Genomic DNA, 19648 nt, shown 5'->3' with positions numbered 1-19648 from the left:
GAAACAGCCCAAGCGTCCATCAATAGATGAATGGATAAAGTGGATGTGATATACCCACACACAATGGAATATTATTCAGCCATAAAAAATAATGAAATCTTGCCATTGGCAACAATATGGATGGATCTAGAGAATATAATACTAAGCGAAGTCAGTCAGAGAAAGACTAATACCATATGATTTCACTCATATGTGGAGTTTAAGAAACAAAACAAAGGGAAGAGACAAACCAAAAACTACAAACAAACATAGCTATCAGAAGACAGTGGGTGGGAGATGGGGTGGGTGAAATAGAAGGGTATTAAGAGTGCACTTATCATGACAAGCACTGAATAACTGCTGAATCATTATATTGCATGCCTGCAACTAATATAATACTGTAAATTAAGTATACTGGAATTAAAGTTAATTAATTGATGATGGAGAAGACAACATAATCTTCAACCTGGAATAAATGATCTTAGAAAACAGCCTTCAAAAGTGAAGGCAAAATAAAGAATACAGAAGAAATGCTGAGAATGTTTTATCAGACTTGCAGTTCTAAATAATACATAGATAAAAGAATAATTTAGGAAAATACTTTGAGCCACAGAAAAATGAAAATATAACTAATTCAAATTTGGAGGTACCTTACAATCTGACTAGAAATTTGCTCTAAAATCTTGCTATTTAAAGAAGGAAAACTTTAAAATCAATCATCTAAACTTCCACTTTAAGTAGATAGAAAAAGAAGAGCAAATTAAGTTGAAGGGAGGAAATAATAGAGTGGAAATAAAAGATAAAGAAAGTGGACCAGCAGTAGAGAAAATATATAAAAGCGAAGTTTTTTAAAGATCAATAAAATTTATAAAGTTCTATATAGAACTCATCAAAGAAAATGTACACTATCACTATTTTCATTAATGAAATGCAAATGTTAATAATGGATCCTACACACATTAGAATGATAGTAATGAAATATTATAAGTAATTTTATGGTAGCAAATTTCACATTTTTGATGAAGTGGGTACATTTCTTAAAAGACATTAATTGCTAAACAACCAGACAGGAGGAAATACACTATATAAATATTACCTACTAAAAAATTTTTCAACTATTATTCTTCCCACAAAGAAAATTCCAGTTAGCTTCAATGGTGAATTCTGTGCAATATTCAATAATATTTACACCAAACTTACACAAAATCTCAGAAAAAATAAGCCCAACATTCCAGATGCCAGATCCAGCATAAACCTTACAAGGGTAAAAATAAAAAAGGGGGCAGCACGTGCCTATTTGGCTCAGTTGGTAGAGTGTGAGACTCTTGATCTTGGGGTTGTGAGTTTGAGCCATATGTTAGATGTAGTGATTACTTAAAAAAAATAAAATCTTTAATTTTTTTTCTAATGAATATAGATACAAAGTTCACTAAATACTAGCAAGTAAAATCTGCCCATTTATAAAAGGATAATATATTATGAGTACATGGGGTTTACCTGAAGATTCCATGATTGCTGTAACATTCAGCAATCAATCAATGCAATTCACTTTATTTTACTGTTAACTCTGAGGATTTAGAAGTATTTGATAAAATTGGAAAACAGTTAACACAGCAATATATTAATAACAAGAATAGAAAGGAAATTTCTTAATTAGATGAACATAATTTATAAAAATACTACAACTGACACTATAATGTCTTAATGTTGAAAGACTGATTGTTTTCTCCCAAGATTGAGAGAAATTAAAGACACAGTGGATATACATACATACTTATGGATTAGAGGGCTCACTTTTTTCAGTATGTCAAATCTCCCAATAAATTTATAGATTTAGTATATCAATCAAAATTCCAGCAAATTACTGATGTTTGTTTCATGTTTTGTCAATTTGTTTTTTGATTTTTTTTTAATATTGGCCATTGCCATATTCTCAAATTCATTAATCATTTCTTTTACAGTACCAAATATTCTATTAATCCCATCTAGTATTTTTCATCTTAGATTGTCTTTATGAATATCAGATTTTGCAGTTATTTTTAAGTATTTTAACTTGCATCTTTTTAAAAAATTTCATTCATATTTCTCAATATCCTGATGCCTATTTTTTTCACCTTAATAAACACATGGGATATAATTATATTCCCTTTTTTAATGGTATTGCCAGTCGATTATATCATTTGCATTATTTCTGTTGATTATATTTTGTATTCATTATAGGTAATATTTTCCTGATTTTTTACATGCCTCATAATTTTGTATTGGAATCCCAGAATGGTAAATGTCATCTTACTGGGTGCTAGATAAGTCTGTATTCTTTTAAATATTCTTAAGCAGAGTAGTAACGATCAGATTTGCATTTTGAAAATGTAAATGCTAATTCCAAGAATAGGGCAAATAGAGAACATTTCACTGGAATAAGAAAGCTCAGTTAGAAAACTGTTGTAGTAATCCAGCCAGGAGACAAATTATGAGAGTTTAATCAGTGCCTAACACAGTGCTTGCCAAATGATAATCACTGGATGATTATTTGTTGTGTTGGACTGATTCCTGATCAACACATAGTAAATTAAATTAACTTTTTTGATTTATAGAATATTTTATATTGGAAAGCAATTCCATGCTGAAGGAAACTATCCTGAAGAAGAAGATAGTAAAGTCAGAAATTAAAATGCTTCATATTGACGACTATGGTAAAGTTTTGTGCATGCTATGTTATTTAAGAACAACATTCTCTGCATCTTATAGTTTTACATGTAAATGACTCTCCATCTTTAATATTTTGCTCTTTCTTTAAAAGAACTTCCTTTACAGTTGTCCTTTCCCAAAGATTTTACGGACCGAAACCAGTATGCTCTTCTGTTAATAATGTAAGTATTTTACTTGTTTTTGAAATGAAGGAATCTAAAGGCTTTATAATTTTTCTGATGCCTCACATGACAGCATTCTGATTAAAAAACAAAAGAAGTCCTATGTGTGTAGTTAACTGTGCAGCTGTCAGTGGTAAAAGCTCATCAAAGACATCACCACAAAACAATAGGGAGGGATGTGGAATTTGTTTGTACTTCTTACCTCCCAAGTTGAACTCAATGTTACTGCTGGGAATAGTGACACATGTGGTTTGGCTTATGGATGTCTGTTTAGCAATTACTCAAGCCCTATGCTCATTTTTTTTGTTTTGTTTTCATATACAATATTGGTCTCTTTCTTTCTTTGCAAGATATTTGTCATATCAAAGTTATGCTGCATTCATAAGAGCAATTTTTTAATTGTTGTAAGAATACTTAATATGAGATCTACTCTCTTGACAAATCTTAAATGCACAATAGAGTATTGTTAACTATAGGCACAGTGTTGCATAGCAAATCTGTAGAACTTAACTCATCTTGCATGACTAAAATTTTATACCCATTGAATAACAACTCCCCATTTCCCCCTCCCCTGGCAAACACCATTCTACTCTCTGCTTCTAGGAGTTTGATTATTTTAGATGCCTTTTGAGAGTGGATTCATGCAGTATTTGACCTTTGTGACTGCCTTATTTCACTTAGGATAATGTCCTTAAGATGCATCTATGTTGTCACAGTCAGGCCCAATGCTCTTTATCAGTTGCTTATTCAACATTGAGGAAACACTGATTTCCACTGCTGAAACCATTGGTTATATTTATATCACTCCTGCCAGTTTTCCTTCTTGGATTCATGGCCGGCAGGAAGCACCTCCCATGCTCAGAAAACCTTTTAGTTTTTTCCAACTTAGAGCTGACTTTGGAATTGAATTCATTCATACTTTCTATGAGATCAAACTCTGAAATAGTACTGGGCACAGAGACCACTAACATCTAATGGTTGACTAACTTGATACTGATGTAGCATTTTATTCCTGAGAGTTATTGGTTATTTTCCTTATTAAGAACCCAGCCAGCATACATTGCTAGGACAACGCTTAAAGTTGTCTAAAATTATATCAGAACCTTATTAGGAAAAGAGAAATGAAAACAACATTATTTGTTGACTACTGAATATAGAGGATAAGTGTTCTGTCTATGAAATCGAAGTTCCTGGCTCTAAATTCCAGTTTTGTCAATTTATTAGCGGTGTCCTTAAGCAAGTTACTTAACTAACTTCATTTAAGGCTCAGTTTCTCCAAATATAAAACAAGCTTTAAAACACAGCCTATGTTTTAAGGCTGCTTTTTAGATTATATGAAATACAACATGTAAAGTGCCATGCACATGATTGTTTTAATTATTTTGATTATAGTTCATTATTTTTTACAGACTGTAGATTCTTTAATAGAAACAATCTGTCACTTAATTTTAAGCAGCTAAATACAGAAAACATTATACTTAATATTTCCCCACATTCCAGTATTTATTCCTAATGTTAATGCCTTGACTTCATCTAGTTTCTCATGCCCACACCCTTCTCCTTTGTCTCTAAATAACCAGAAGACCTTGAAAGTTCTTGGTGACTTCCTGCGGAAGTTCTTATTTGCTCTTTTACAGTTCCTTCTTTTGTCCCTTCTCTTTCACCTACTTTTCTTCAATTCCTATTTGAAGTATGTGTGTGATTTATTGGGGAAAATATTTAAGGCATTAAAATGAGACAAAAAGGAAAAAAAAATTCTTACCCTATATTCTGTCTCAATCATCTCTCTCCTTGGGAAAAAAGGCTGTTCTTGTTATTCACTTTGGGGGGCAGATGATTCTCAGGGAAACGAACCCTTTTAGGCATTCTCCCATGAAGCACTGCCTCACTCATGCAGGTGGGCAGGTAGGCAATTATTATCACTTGCCTGTCCGCTGGCTCCAGAGTAATGTCACACTTTGGGGTGAAAAGTAGACAGGAATTACAGATTCTCTCTGTAGCCCTGGGTCAGAGAAACTAACCAACTTGTTTTGGCATCTGATATGAGCTTTATTCTGGGTGATACAGATTAGTAACAGACAATTTCTCTTGTTAGAAAAGGGATAATCAGCTCTGTTTTAGAGGCAGGATAATAAAGGTACTAGTTCAGGAGTCAGGTAGGCCTGGGTTCAAATCTCAACTCAAAGATTTATAATACACTGCTTAATTTTTCCAAGCATCAGCTTCCTTATAAATAAACTGGAGATGATAACTTGGGATACCTTAAAGATGTGTCACCATAGCATTTGGTGGAGCATAAACACTTGGCTTAGTGTTTAATAAATTGTAACCATAAGCATAGTTACTATTAGCACTAGTAGTTTTAATAGTTAAAATTATCAGCTTCCACAGATCCACCCCTTCAGACACCATCTCAGGACCCCTCCTACAAAACAATAGCAGCACTCAAAACTTGCTAGCACCACCACCCTGCCTCCCTATGCTGTGTTTCAGTGGATCTACCCTCTCCAATATACTCCTGACCAGACCCCATACAGGACACTGCAGCCCTGGCAGTGTGAAAGCAGCCTGCAGAGTAGCCAGCACCACTCCAAAGTGACACATGCCCCTGAGAGAGGAAAGATAAACACACATACCAGTCAGAGAACCAGTAGTAGGCTGGAGGCAGACAACTCGTCTGACTTCAGGCCCCACCCCTACCAATGAAAGCTTCTCAGGAGACAACCAGGGTTGTCTTTTACCCAAGTAAAAGAATAAGACAAAAATCACTGCAAGAGACCAAAGCAAAATGGAGATAAGTAATAAGCCTGTTAGAGAATTTAAAGTAATGATCATAAAGATACTCACCAGACTTAAGAGTAAAAGACATCTCTGACAATGAGATTAAAAAAAAAAGAACCGATTAGAGATAAAGAGCACAATAAATGAATTTAAAAATACACTAGATGTAATAAAGAGTAGAAGAGACAAAGCAGAAGATCGGATCAGTGACCTAGAGAACAGAAAAACAGAAAATAAGCTGAGCAGATGGGGGGAGGGGAATGAATAAATAAATAAATATATACACACACACACACACTTTTTTTTTTTTTTTCAAAATGAAAATAGAGAACTCAGTGATACCATCAAGTGTAATAACATTTGCCTTATAGGATCACAGAAGGAGAAGAGAAAGAAAAGGGGGCAGAAAATTTATTTGAAGAAATAATAGTTGTAAATCTCCCAAATCTGGGGAAGGAAACAAATCCAGACAACCTAGGCACAGAGATCCCACCCCACACAAAATCCACCCAAGGAGGTCCACACCAAGATACACAGTAGTTAAGGTGGAAAAAGAAGTGATAGGGAATTTTAAAAGCAGCAGAAGAAAGCAGTTACATACAAAAGAAACCACATAAGGCTATCAGATGATTTTTCAATAGAAATCTTACAAGCCAGAGGGCGTGGCATGATATATTCAAAATGATGCAGCCAAGAATACTCTATCCAGCAAAGCCATCCTTCAGAATAGAAGGTAAGATAAAGATTTTTCCAGACAAACAAAAGTTAAGGGAATTCATGACCACTAAACGAGCCCTGCAAGAAATGTTACAGGGGACTCTGGAAAGGAAAGACTTCATAAGCTAGAGTAAGGAAAGTAGGAAGCACAAAAGCACTAAAAATAAGTATATTTATAAAAATCAGTCAAGGAACTCACAAAATAAAAGGATATGAAGTATGACACCATATACCTAGAAGGTGGGAAGTTGTAAAGAATGAGTTCAAACTTAACATACACTGCTATATACAGAAGATGTTATATACAAACCAAATGGTAACCACAAATCAAAAATCAGTAATATGCAAAAAAAAAAAAAAGAAAGTAATCCAAGTATATCACTAAAGAAAACCAACTTATCTTGAAAGAGAGCAAGAGAAGAAAGGAACAGAGAAGAACTACAAAAACAACCATAAAACAAGTAACAAAATGACAATAGGTACCTACTTATCAGTAATTACATTGAATGAAAATGGACTAAACATTCCAATCAAAAGACAGAGGGTGACAAAATGGATGAAAAAACAAGACCTATCTATATGCTGTATACAATAGACTCATTTCAGACCTAAAGATACATGCAGACTGAAAGTGAAGGGATGCAGAAGTGTTTATCATGCAAATGTGTGTGAAAAGAAAGCCAGGGTAGCAATACTTATATTCAACAAAATACTTTAAAGCAAAGACTGTAACAAGAGACAGAGAAGGGCACTATATAATCATTCAGGGGAAAAGCCAACAAGAAGATATAACAATTGTAAATATTTATCCACCCATTCTGGGAGTACCCAAATACATAAAGCAGTTAATAACAAATGTAAAGGAAGTAATCAATAGTAATACAATAATAGTAGGGGACTTTTACCTCAATGGACAGATCATACAAAGAAAATCAACAAGGTTAACAGTGGCTTTGAATGACATTTTGGACCAGATAGACCTAAAAGATCTATTCAAAATATTTCATCCAAAATTAGCAGAATACACCTTCTTTTCAAGTGTACATGGAACATTCTCAAAATAGATCAACATGTTAGACCACAAAATAAGTCTTAACAAATTTAAAAAGATTGAAGTCATACCAGGGATCTTTTCTGACAGAATGCTATGAAACTAGAAATCAATCACAAGAAAAATTCTGTAAAGAACACATATACAAAGACGCTAAATATCATGCTAGTAAACAATGAATGGGTCAACCAAGAAAGCAAAGAGGAAATAAAAAATAATAATACATGGAGACGAATGAAAAGGAAAACATAATGACCCAAAATCTTTGGGATAAGGATACAGCAAAATTGCCTCAAGAAGCAAGAAAAATCTCAAGCAACACAATATTACACCTAAAGGAGCTATAAAAATAACAAAACACCAAACCAGTAGAAGGAAGGAAATAGTAAGGTGAGAGCAGAAATACATGAAATAACAACTTAAAAAAAAAAGTACAGATCAAAGAAACCAGTAGTTGGTTCCTTGAAAAGATAAACAAAACTGATAAACATTTAGCCAGACTCATAAAAAATGACTCAAATAAATAAAACCAGAAATGAAAGAGGTGAAATCACAACTGATATAACAGAAATAAAAAGGATTATAAGAATATTATGAAACGTTATATGCTAGCAACTTGGACAACCTAGAAGAAATGGATAAATTCCTAGAAATGTGTAGTCTACTAAAATTGAAGAAGGAAGAAATAGAAATTTAAACAGACCAACTACCAGCAAAGAAACTGAATCAGTAATCAAAAAATTCCCCAAAACTCAAGACCAGATGGCTTCACAGGTGACTTCTACTAAACATTTAAGGAAAAGTTAATACCTTTTTTCCTCAAACTATTCCAAAATAGAAGAGGAAGGAAAACTTCCAGATTCATTCTATGAGGTCTGCATTACCCTGATACCATAATGAAATAAAGACACTCCAAAAAATAAAAATAAATAAAAGATCTATCTATCCATCTATAGAGAGAATATTACAGGCCATTATCTGATGAATATACATTCAAAAAACCTCAATAAAATATCAGCAAGTTGAATCCAACAATACATTAGAAGACTCATTCATCAAAATCAAGTGGATTTATTCCCAGGATGTAAGGGTGGTTCAAAATTGGCAAATCAGTTAACATGATACATCACATTAAGGGCAAGGATAGAAACCATATGATCATTTCAACTGAAGGCAGAAAAAGCATTCTGACAAAGTACAACATCCATTGATGATATAAACCTTCAGAAAAGCAGGTTTAGAGGGAATATAACTCAACAACATAAAGGCCATATATGAAAAACCCACAGCTAAAATTACACTCAATGGTGAAAAACTGAGAGCCTTCCCCCTAATATCAGGAACAAGACAGGGGTGGCCACTCTCACCACTTCATTCAACATAGTAATGGAAATCCTAGCCACAGCAATCAGATAAGAAAAACTAATAAAGTCATCAAATTTGGTAAAGAAGAAATAAAATTTACACTATTCAAAATGACATGGTACTTATATAGAAAACTCAAGACTCCACCAAAAAATTACTAGAACTGATAAATGAATTCAGTAATGTTGCAGGATACAAAATCAATGTACAGAAATCCACTGCATTTCTATGCACTAATAATGAAGCAACAGAAACAGAAAATTAAGAAAGCAATCCTATTTACAATTGTACCCAAAACAGTAAAATACCTAGGCATAAACTTAAGGAGGTGAAAGACCTATACTCTGAAAAGTATAAAACATTGATAAAAAGAAATTGAAGACAACACAAAGATATTTCTTGCTTACAGACTGGAAGAACAAATATTGTTAAAATGTCCAGACAACCCAATGAAATCCGTTATCAAAATACCCAATAGCATTTTTCACAGAACTAGAACTAATAATCCTAAAATTTGTTTGGAACCATAAAGGACCCTGAATAGTCAAAACAATCCTGAAAAAGAAAAGCTGGAGGCATCACAATTCCAGACCTCAAGTTACATTACAAATCTGTAGTAATCAAATGAGTACTGCACTGGCACAAAAACAGACACAGAGATCAATAGAACAGAACAGAAAACCCAGAAATAAACCCACAACTATATGGTCAATTAGTCTTCAACAAAGGAGGCAAGAATATGTAATGGAAAAAAAAAAATCTCTTCAACAAATGGTGTTGAGAAAACTGGACTGCTACATACAAAAGAATGAAACTGGACCACTTTCTTATACCAGACACAAAAATAAATTCAAAGTGGATTAAAGACCTAAATGTGAGACCTGAAACCATAAAAAATCCTAAAATAGAGCACAGGCAGTAATTTACCTGGGCCATAGCAACATTTTTCTAGTTACATCTCCTGAAGCAAGGGAAGAAAAGCAAAACTGAACTACTGGGACTAAGTCAGAATAAAAAACTTTTGCACAGCGAAGGAAACAATCAACAAAACTAAAAAACAACCTATGGAATGGGAGAAGATATCTGCATATGACATGTCCAATATAGTATTCAAAATACATAAGGAACTGATACAACTCAACACCCCAAAAACAAATAATCCAATTAAAAACTGGGCAGAAGACATGAACAGACATTTCTCACAAAAATACATGCAGATAGCTTACAGACACATGAAAAGATGCTCAACATCACTCATCAGGGAAGTGTAAATCAAAACCACAATGAGATAACATCTCACACCTGTCAGTGGCTAAAATCTACAACACAAGAAACAAGTGTTGGCAAAGATATGGAGAGAATGGAATCCTCGTGCACTGCTGTTGAGAATGCAAACTGTTGCAGCCACTCTGGAAAGTAGTATGGAGGTTCCTCAAAAAACTAAAAATAGAATGCTCTCTGATCCAGTAATCACACTACTGGGTATTTAACCAAAGAATACAAAAACACTAATTTGAAAGGCTATATGCACCCCTATGTTTATTGCCGCATTATTTACAACAGCCGAATTGTAGAAGCAGTGCAAGTTTCCATCAATAGAAGAATGGATAAAGAAGATGTGGTGTATATATACAATGGGATATTATTCAGCCATAAAAAAAGAATGAAATCTTCCCATTTGCAAAAACTTGGATGGGACTAGAGAGGACAATGGTGAGCGAAATAAGTCAATTAGAGAATGACAAATACCTTATGATTTCACTCACGTGGAATTTAAGAAACAAAACAAAGAGAGGGTGGGGAGAGAGAGAGAGAACAAGAAACAGACCCTTAACTAGAGAGAACTGATGGTTACCAGAGGGGAGGTAGGTGGGGGGGATGGGTGAAATAGGTGATGGGGATTAAAGAGCACACTTACATGATGAGCACTGAGTAACGTACAGAATTGAGGAATCATTATATCATACACCTGAAACTAATGTAACACTGTATGTTAACTGTACTAGAATTAAAATGAAAAAGTTCAAAAAATATCAAAGACCATTACAAATTATGGAAAAAAATAATGGAGAAAGATGATCTCATAGGCATTATTTTCTTTGAAAGCTGTTTGGTTTTTCAAATATACAACAAAAAATAAAAACAAATACTTTTAAAATTATTGATAGAATTATGTAATATGTCATTTAGCACCTATAGTTATGTAATACACATTCATCATGAAAACAGATTAAAAAAAACATAGTCAAGCCTATGGAATTTACTTTGCTATGTTTTTGGTTGATAAGGGAAAAATGAAAGTATTTTTATTTGTATATGCCAATCATAGCAAATATTCATTTACTTTATCCAAACTCCTTCGTTTTCAGAGGTAAATTCTTGGAAGTTTTACAGAACATGATTTACTGGGTGCCCGGGTGGCTCAGTTGGTTGGGCGACTGCCTTTGGCTGAGGTCATGATCCTGGATCGGGCTCCCTGCACAGCGGGGAGTTTGCTTCTCCCTCTGACCCTCTCCCCTCTCATGCTCTCTATCTCATTCTCTCTCTCAAATAAATAAAAAATCTTTAAAAAAAGAAAAAAAAAGAACATGACTTACTAAACCAAACAGGATTTTTCTTTTTTGACTTCAGTTTTATAAAGTGGTCTAGTGTTTTAAGATGCATAATAATTTCTAAAATATTTATGCTTGTAAACCTATATGGGTGAGAACAGCTTAAGTGTTTTTTAATGTGTTTTTGCAGGTTGCTTATAATTTAAAGGCATTTTTTTTTCTCTTAAGATTAAACTCTGTCTTCAGTAACAAGTGGAATCCCCACTGTAAAAAAGAAAGTATAACTGAATTTTTTTTTTCCTAAATGGACAAAGAGACAGTGAGAAATAATAAAGTGACTATTACTTAAATCAGGCTAAGAGATGATCGAGTGATTTTGGTGTCACTACTGTTTTGCTCTTCTGTGCAGTGTATCTAGTACCTGACAGACTTTCATGTTCAACTTACCTGACAGACTGTGAGTCCTTTCTTCACCTATACAGATGGATTTACATCCAGGAAATCCTATGATGAATGCATCAGTTGGAGACAGGCTGCAGCAAATACCTGAGTAGCTGGAAGGAAGATTGGCCTTGAAGAAAGTAGCCTCTGACAATCTGGAATCCCCTTTCTACTAAATCTTCATTATGGAACCTCAGAAGAAATGGTCCTGAGGACCTCTCTGTGGCCATATTTTCTGAAACCCCAACCTAATTTTGTGATCTTGAAAGTAAATCAATGGCAACAGAATATTTTACTGTAATAGAAAATCTGTGAAGCATTACCACCACTACAGATAAATCTCAGTGACTTCCATTTACAGTGGTCTCTATGGGGTCATGACCTTTTTTCTTTCCTACTCTTTATTCTCCCTTCAGATGCTTAATTGTCTTTCTCCAGTCTTTAACATTATAAGGTGCCTTGAAGAACCCAGTAGTCTATATTCATCTTTATAAGTATACTATATATATCTATATCCATTTCGGCATTTACTACCTTGAATTGTTTTTGTTATTTTTATTTTCTATTCATATATATGTAATTTAGTATAACACATTTACATGTCACTTTTATGTACAAGAATCTATGCCATAGCTGGGGGGAGATAAAAAGATAAGCATCTTGAAATCTATAATCCTTTTTTAGATTTGCTAAGTGTGTCTCCATAATGCCTGGCATGCATAGAGGAACCCTATAAAAACTTACTGACTAATCTGTCATTCTTTATGGTGCGAGACTATAGATTACATGGGAGATAGCTTAGAGTTACAGATGTTTATTTGATAAATACATATGAACCTAAATGCCTAGAACCTGGCAGGACACAATCCAGACAGATGTACTGTTATTTAAAAATGAACAGTTGTTTGTTTGCTATATCCATGAAGAGAAGCAGTATGGAGCTGGGGAGTTTAGTTCAGTGCAAGGAATCATCTCTTCCCATTTTCTACTCTTTCATGTTCAACATATCATTGCTGCACCTGACAAATGTCTAACTCTGGGAGGCAGTTACTATGAAACATATTAATTTCCAGAATGCACATACTCTGGCATGCCTCTATGACTTTGTTCCTTCTTCCTGAATCCATCTTCCTTGAAATCCTAATAAATTTATGGTCACCCATCAAATCTTATGTTCTTGAAACTTTTCACCCTCATCTGTCCATTTGTATTTTATTACAATTCCAAATCTGTGTTTCCTTCTAGAGCCATAGCCTTCTGTCCAAAGGCCCTCCATATATCCTGAAGCATATCAATCATATTGTCACTTTTCTAGTGACAATTTTTATGAGGATGCTTTTATAGGCTTACTGGGAAATTTGTGACTCCCACTAGATTTTGGACCAAGACTTCTGGAGGAAAATCCAGTTTAGAAGTGAATAATTGAGAAAAATAATTTATACAATGGCTTATGGAATATTTCAGCACCTTAATAGAAATGTTAAAATCTTTATGTATTCCATATGTCTCACAGCAGTTAGCTCTTGCAGTTAAGAGTCACTCCAAAATACATGTTGAGTGAATAAATGGATGATGTCCAGAAAGTAGATGAATGCAGTCACTATTAGTTTTCCACTAAGTCATTCTAACTGGAGATCATGATTCATTTTTATCTAGATAGTTTCAGCATTCATTCAATGTCATGCATACCAGAGTACTAAAACGTGGTCATCTAGATGGAAGTGAGCTGTTTGTCAGCTCTTTTCTATATAATTATTCTGTTAAATAGCAGGATATGATTAATTGATACATATGTAGTGAGAGAAATTATTCAGCCACTCATGTCCAACAATCAAGATAACATCAGATAAACATACTTTCAACAAACAATATGGATATTGTTTCAAATTTTGATAACATGCTCATGGGACTGCAAGTGTCTTGCCTTCATCTTTGAACCAATGAGGTTGTCCAAGAGCCCACACTCTTCTTTTGAAACCCCGCACAGGCAGACACCATATCTGGATGAGTCAATTCCAATCTGCCACCCTGCTCTCTACCTACCCTTCTTTTTCCGTAGTTTGTTGCTCTATCTTCTTTTAGTTGCTTTTCTACTCTGATGCTAGGGTGAACTTTGTGATCCATATCTGAAAATGTGTCTCTCCTGATTTAATCTGACTCCACCTACCCCCTAGTAGAGATTCAGTCCCTAGATACTGAAAAACAAAAGGAAAAAAAAAAAAAAAAAAAAAAACTGCTTTATTCAGGAAAATACCACATTCTCAATCATTCCTGTTTTTGTTGGTGTGTGGTTTGTTTTTTTTTTTTTTTTGCCAGCTGGAAAACTTCTCCTTAACACTTTAAGGTGTATTTCTTCAAATTCAATGCACACCTCTATTATATAACCACACCAGATTACAATGTTTGCTTTGCTTTCTTTTCTATTAATTGTCAACTCCTTGATTATAAGAACTCCTTTTATATTGTTTTGCCTTAACAATGACAGGAATAGTATTTGTATTCAGAAATATTGACAGAATGAATGAATGCATGTCAAACAAATCAATCAACCCTGAGTTAGTCATTGGGAATGAATTCAATCAAGATAGGGAATGAGGGAGATATAAATGATTTGAGAGTTTATAATGTGTTTAAATTCAGCCTTCGAATGAATCAGTTTCTCTGCCATGTGGTATCCCACTCAGAAAAATGTGAGGTCCATTTCTCATTTCTCTAATAATCTTTCTGGATAATGCCCGATAATGATTGATTTTCATGATATCTTTTTCAGTGCTTCTCTTTAACATTTGATTATTGAGCATCTTAAAATATTATTTATTGGATAAAGGACATCATTTTAAGAATGTGGAAATACCAGGGCACCTGGGTGGCTCAGTCAGTTAAGTGGCTGCCTTCAGCTCAGGTCATGATCCCAGGGTCCTGGGATCGAGCCCCGCATCGGGCTCCCTGCTCGGCGGGAAGCTGGCTTCTCCCTCTCCCACTCCCCCTGCTTGTGTTCCCTCTCTCACTGTGTCTCTGTCAAATAAATAAAATCTTTAAAAAATATATGTACACATAAATCTTAATATATATGGATAATCATGGAAAAATCATCTATATATCATACTGTTTACAAGATAATACTTAATAATACTTATACATTATTTTACTTTTTTTCTCATAGTCCAGTGAGTACAATAGGACATATTGTAATCAGAAGTGCTTGGTAGAGTGTCACCTGGTAGAGATCTACCAAGAGGTGAAAACTTAGCCAAAGGATACATTTTGGGACTTTTACTACTTTTCCCTAAACAATTTTAGAGATAAAAGCATTTAAAAGATATGGTATAAATTTATGAAAAGGCCCAGAGTTAGAACTTGGTAAAAAAAAAAAAAAAAAAAAAGACTCTCAAAATCTTATATTCTTTATTCCAGCTAAGAATCATAAATTCTTTTTAAGAATGTAATTATTTAGATGCCAAAGATAGAGAATTAATATTTCACTAAGGTCTACTTTAATAATTGTGTTCTTTCAAAGATGTAGGTTATTCATCTATGGTTTACAGCTGCTTTACCTGTGTCTTGGTTTACTAAACTGTAAAGTGGTTCTTCTAGTAATTGTCCCTAATTAGCTCTATAGTTATTATTATTTCTATTTAATTGACACATAAAGTAAGCTTAGTATCACCTGTGTTTACACAGGCACATTTTTCAGTTGATAAACTGACTTCTAGAATCCAGATTCTGTAGTTAGAAAGAAAAAAAAAGTATATAACCACCAAATACTATTGAAGGTAAATGAAGCCCTATTGAGGATAACATGCAGATTCAAAGTTTGCATGTAATTATCATCCATTTCTCTACTAGGAATCCACTGTAATCCCTGATATGTAGCCCATGTATTGCTTGCCTCAACGTTAACCTTCACAACAGTCCAATGCTGAATTGTATTCTCCATTAGAAAATGAAGAAACAGGACACTGCTGAGATAGTCAACTGCTCCTTCTTTTAAGATATACATGCTTTGTCCTATTTTCATCTGGAAAATTCCTGTTTGTTAAGCCAACATGTAGAATATTTTATATTATAATATCTAAAGCAGACCTGCTGTATAGGAGATTTACCTAACAGTTACATACTCATCAAGAATAAGGCCAGTTTATCTGTTCTTGATCTGTTTATGCAACGTGCTAAACTTTCTTTTGACTGTGACCCTCTCCAAAGAGATCCAAAGAAGTGGATCAAATGCTGGTCTACCTCAGTGATGATATAGTCATTCCCAGCAACTCAAAGTAAATATCACCAAACTCCCTTTTCTTTCTACCTCCTCAGCCACTCTGTTAGAAGGTATCCCAAATGGAAACTGGCCAATGGGTAAGAATTAATGTAGTAAGACTCTTGACAGCAGAGATGATTAGGAGATTGGAACTTGCTCCCATTTTACTGCACCATTTCTGTGAGATATCCCTGAGGCCCTTTTCTGTTGGTTCTCTTCCAATATTTTCATGTGCTAAGATGTTTATCCTGAGGTTAATTTTGTGTAGATAATACTAACAGTCCATTTTTGAGATTTATAGCTGGCTCATTAATATCCATGCTGTTCAGTGTCTCAACCTACATTCTGATAAGCTTTTCATTTTTTGGCTTCCTACAACAATAGAAATAACTTGATTTAATGAACTGGATTCTGCTTTTTCTTCATTGCTCTAATGATAATTGTTATGCAGTTTTCGTATCATACTAAGGATTCAATCTCTGGCTTTTATTCAAGAGAAATCAATGAACAAAAATCTAACTGAATTCCTTTCAAAACAAGGAAAAATAGGTCAGAAGCTGATCCTGATATGAGGAAGCCTATTCTTTAAAAAAAAAAAAAAAAAAAATAGGAGGAAAGGGGAGAGATTGAGTAGAGAAGTAGAAGGATAAAAAAGATCCCATTTTACTAAAACGAAATAGCCTCCCAAATTCAGAGATCTAAATTCTGATCAAGAAAAAGCATCAAATTACTTGTTTCAGTAGCTTTTTGAATATAAAGAAAACCTACTGGGGAAAAAAATGACTTAAAAAAAACCTAATTTCAATGTCACAAGTTTTATAATCCAGAAGAGTATACCAGGGTAAGATTCTCTTGGTTTTGTTTTGTTGCCAGAAGAATTATCTATCTGTGGAAGCAGGAGAAGAAAGAACTTACACATACAGGGACACACGTATTATATGCAATGTACAAATACACATGACTGTGTGTGGAAAGAAATCAGGTATACACACACACAAATGTCTACATGTACAAATCCTTTTACTCTGAATTAACTGAAAGATCCACCCACTGTGAAAAGTAGAACGTTTTTAATGCAACTGAATTTTCCCTTAGACTAAACAAAAGAAAAAAACTTGACTGTTGTTGTACTAAGACTCAGAAATTATCTAAATTGTCTAAAGCCACTGGACCTGGGCTCAACTCAATCTGGTCCTATCATCATACCACCTGTACCCTTTTTCAGGATGGCACCCCACATTTCTATAATCTCTAATCCCAGTGGATTAATGCAATTTTTCTAAAACGTTTAACATTGAACAGGGTCTATGAATGCAAGTATATGAACACAAGTGTTGAAGAGTAATAGAATTTGAGAATTTGGCTGATAAGCTTAATTTTGTGTATATTATCAGGTAGGCCTTATCATAACCACCACCAGAAACACAGGCTTTGCCAGTGTAAGAAAGGACGTAGGTAGAAGCCTAACTAACCTTGACCATATCAAACACTTCCCTATAACTCAGAAAAAACAAAGCTGTTCAGCCAAAAATTATATTGTAAACCACGGATCAGAAAGTTGCAGATATTAGTAATATTCTTAATGGAAGAAGACGGGGATATGGACAAGAAACAGTTCTCTGATAGGAAAAAAATAATGTTATTTCTCACATGTTGCAATAAATAAATATATGAGAAGAGTCATTTTGTTATTCCGCGTGTAGAACAATCCATCCATGAGAAGAAATCTAAGGATCTTAAAATGAGAAATAGAAGGAATTAGCCAAGAAGCCCTTAGCCAAAGTATGTATCACTATGCATGTATTGCTTGAAAAAGGTCAAACTCCGTATGTTACAACTAAACCATCACTAACTATAAATTTCTATTAAGTAAATTTCAGATTAAGGCAAGACAAATATTGTTTAAGGCAAATGTCCTATGTCAAACTCACCTTCTATTGTGGCACCTCCTTCCACACCCCAGTGGACAGATAAGCAGCTGTTAGTGTAGCAGTTTCAAATTCTACCATGTAGGAAAAGAAATTCTGCCATGCAATAGACTAGTCAAGGAAAGTATACTCATTCAAAAATACTTTCCTTCCATCTATTGTAATGGATGGAGTTTTAAACTTTAAACCAAGTTTTACTGGTTAGGAAAATTCTTAAAATGTACTGGATGTGATCTTAACTATTTACAACATACTACTTTATAACAACAAAAAAACAGTAAATAAAAATAAAAGCTGCATATAATTACTCAGGGTAACTCAGCATATCCTAACAAAGTCAGGACCAAAACGTAGATCTTCAGCTCTCTTTACATGAATTTAAATAGCAATTTGTGAACCTGACCAAACATGTAGTCTGAACAATTTGGTTGGTCTTCACTTGAATTCAGTTTTGGTATACATGGTGTTAAGTCATAAAGATTGTTTTGTCATTTTAAAAGTCTATTGGATATTGTGTTTACTCATCTTTCTTTCTATATTTTATTATATGCTCATACCCTGAACTCTTCATCCATACAGACATGCTTAGTGCTGAAGGTATTGAAATAAACGTTCCAAGACTTTAACTTCTAAGAAAAGTTTAGTCTTAATTTGATTTTGCTGCCTGTGTTAGGAAATACACATTTCATGTTGCTGCAATCTCTCCACTGCTAAGAACAGGTGGGACTGTTCTTTTACTGCAACCCTCAACAAAATTGTATGTCCCTACTCTCAACCTTGAAACACCCTCCTTTCTGTGGGCCCCCAGAGATATGTGAAACAGAGAGAGTAAAACAAAATAGCATAGTAAAAAAGATGAAGATGATTGTACACCTGAGACTAATATAACACTGTATGTTAACTATACTGGTATTAAAATTAAAAAAAAAAAATAGTAAACACTTAGAGCTTAAAAAAAAGATGAAGATGACACTAAGAGAAAGACAAAGAACCAAATAAATTGAAGCTCGCCAATTCTGCATAACCAATTCATGTTCTTTCATAACTCACCTTGAAATAGATATGCCTGTACCATGCACCAAAAAAGAAAGAACAACAAACCCACCTAGATGGAGAAATGTGTTAAAGTCATTGACTGGTAATGTACTGATATCATTGCATGTTCTAACATTGAAAACTTGTGAAGACAAGGTTCAAAGTTAAAAATGGCCATTTAGACAAAATACCAAAGGAGTGGAATTGTTATTTTTCTCTGGGTATTTCAAGCCTGAGTAAGGGATTGAAGGTTTTTGTTTATAAAAATCTACAACCATTTATTAATCATTAAGTTTGAAAAATGTGCGTTATTTTAAACTGTATTTAAAAAATAATTTGCCTGCCATAAAATGTCTGTGACTTATTAACATTTTGTCTACACTTAATTTAGTTTTGAACTCATTAAGTAGCTGTGAACACTGCAACAGTTCACAAGTAAATTGGAAAATTATTATCTTCCATGTCAACAAAACATTTTACAATGTTACCTTAGAGCTGCTGCCAGTGTGTAAAGTTGGAAAATTCTGCTTTAATAAAGGACAGCACTCTGATCATCACTCCCAAGGATCTGTGGATTAACTTTTATATTTTCTTGTAAGTCTTTAGGTATCATTCGTCCATCTGACATAATATCTCATATGACATGGCACAATACCTTTATCCATAGACACTGC

General features: G+C 34.0%; 1 protein-coding gene across 7 annotated transcripts in view; it reads left to right on the top strand.

The window, feature by feature from the left end:
* Positions 1 to 19648, top strand: part of DPP10 (dipeptidyl peptidase like 10) — a 1417029-nt gene that overhangs the window by 1368343 nt on the left and 29038 nt on the right. For all 7 annotated transcript variants that reach the window (XM_027590078.2, XM_027590077.2, XM_027590079.2 and 4 more), the window contains 2 exons: positions 2574 to 2672; positions 2780 to 2849. In XM_027590078.2, coding sequence (XP_027445879.1) covers positions 2574 to 2672; positions 2780 to 2849 — 169 coding nt within the window. The remainder of the gene's footprint in view (positions 1 to 2573; positions 2673 to 2779; positions 2850 to 19648) is intronic.

This window comes from Zalophus californianus, chromosome 3 (genome assembly GCF_009762305.2).
Source record: "Zalophus californianus isolate mZalCal1 chromosome 3, mZalCal1.pri.v2, whole genome shotgun sequence".
Classification (NCBI taxonomy): Eukaryota; Metazoa; Chordata; class Mammalia; order Carnivora; family Otariidae; genus Zalophus; species Zalophus californianus.
Note: the sequence above shows the minus strand (reverse complement) of the source record. Positions and strands in the feature narration are given on the sequence as shown.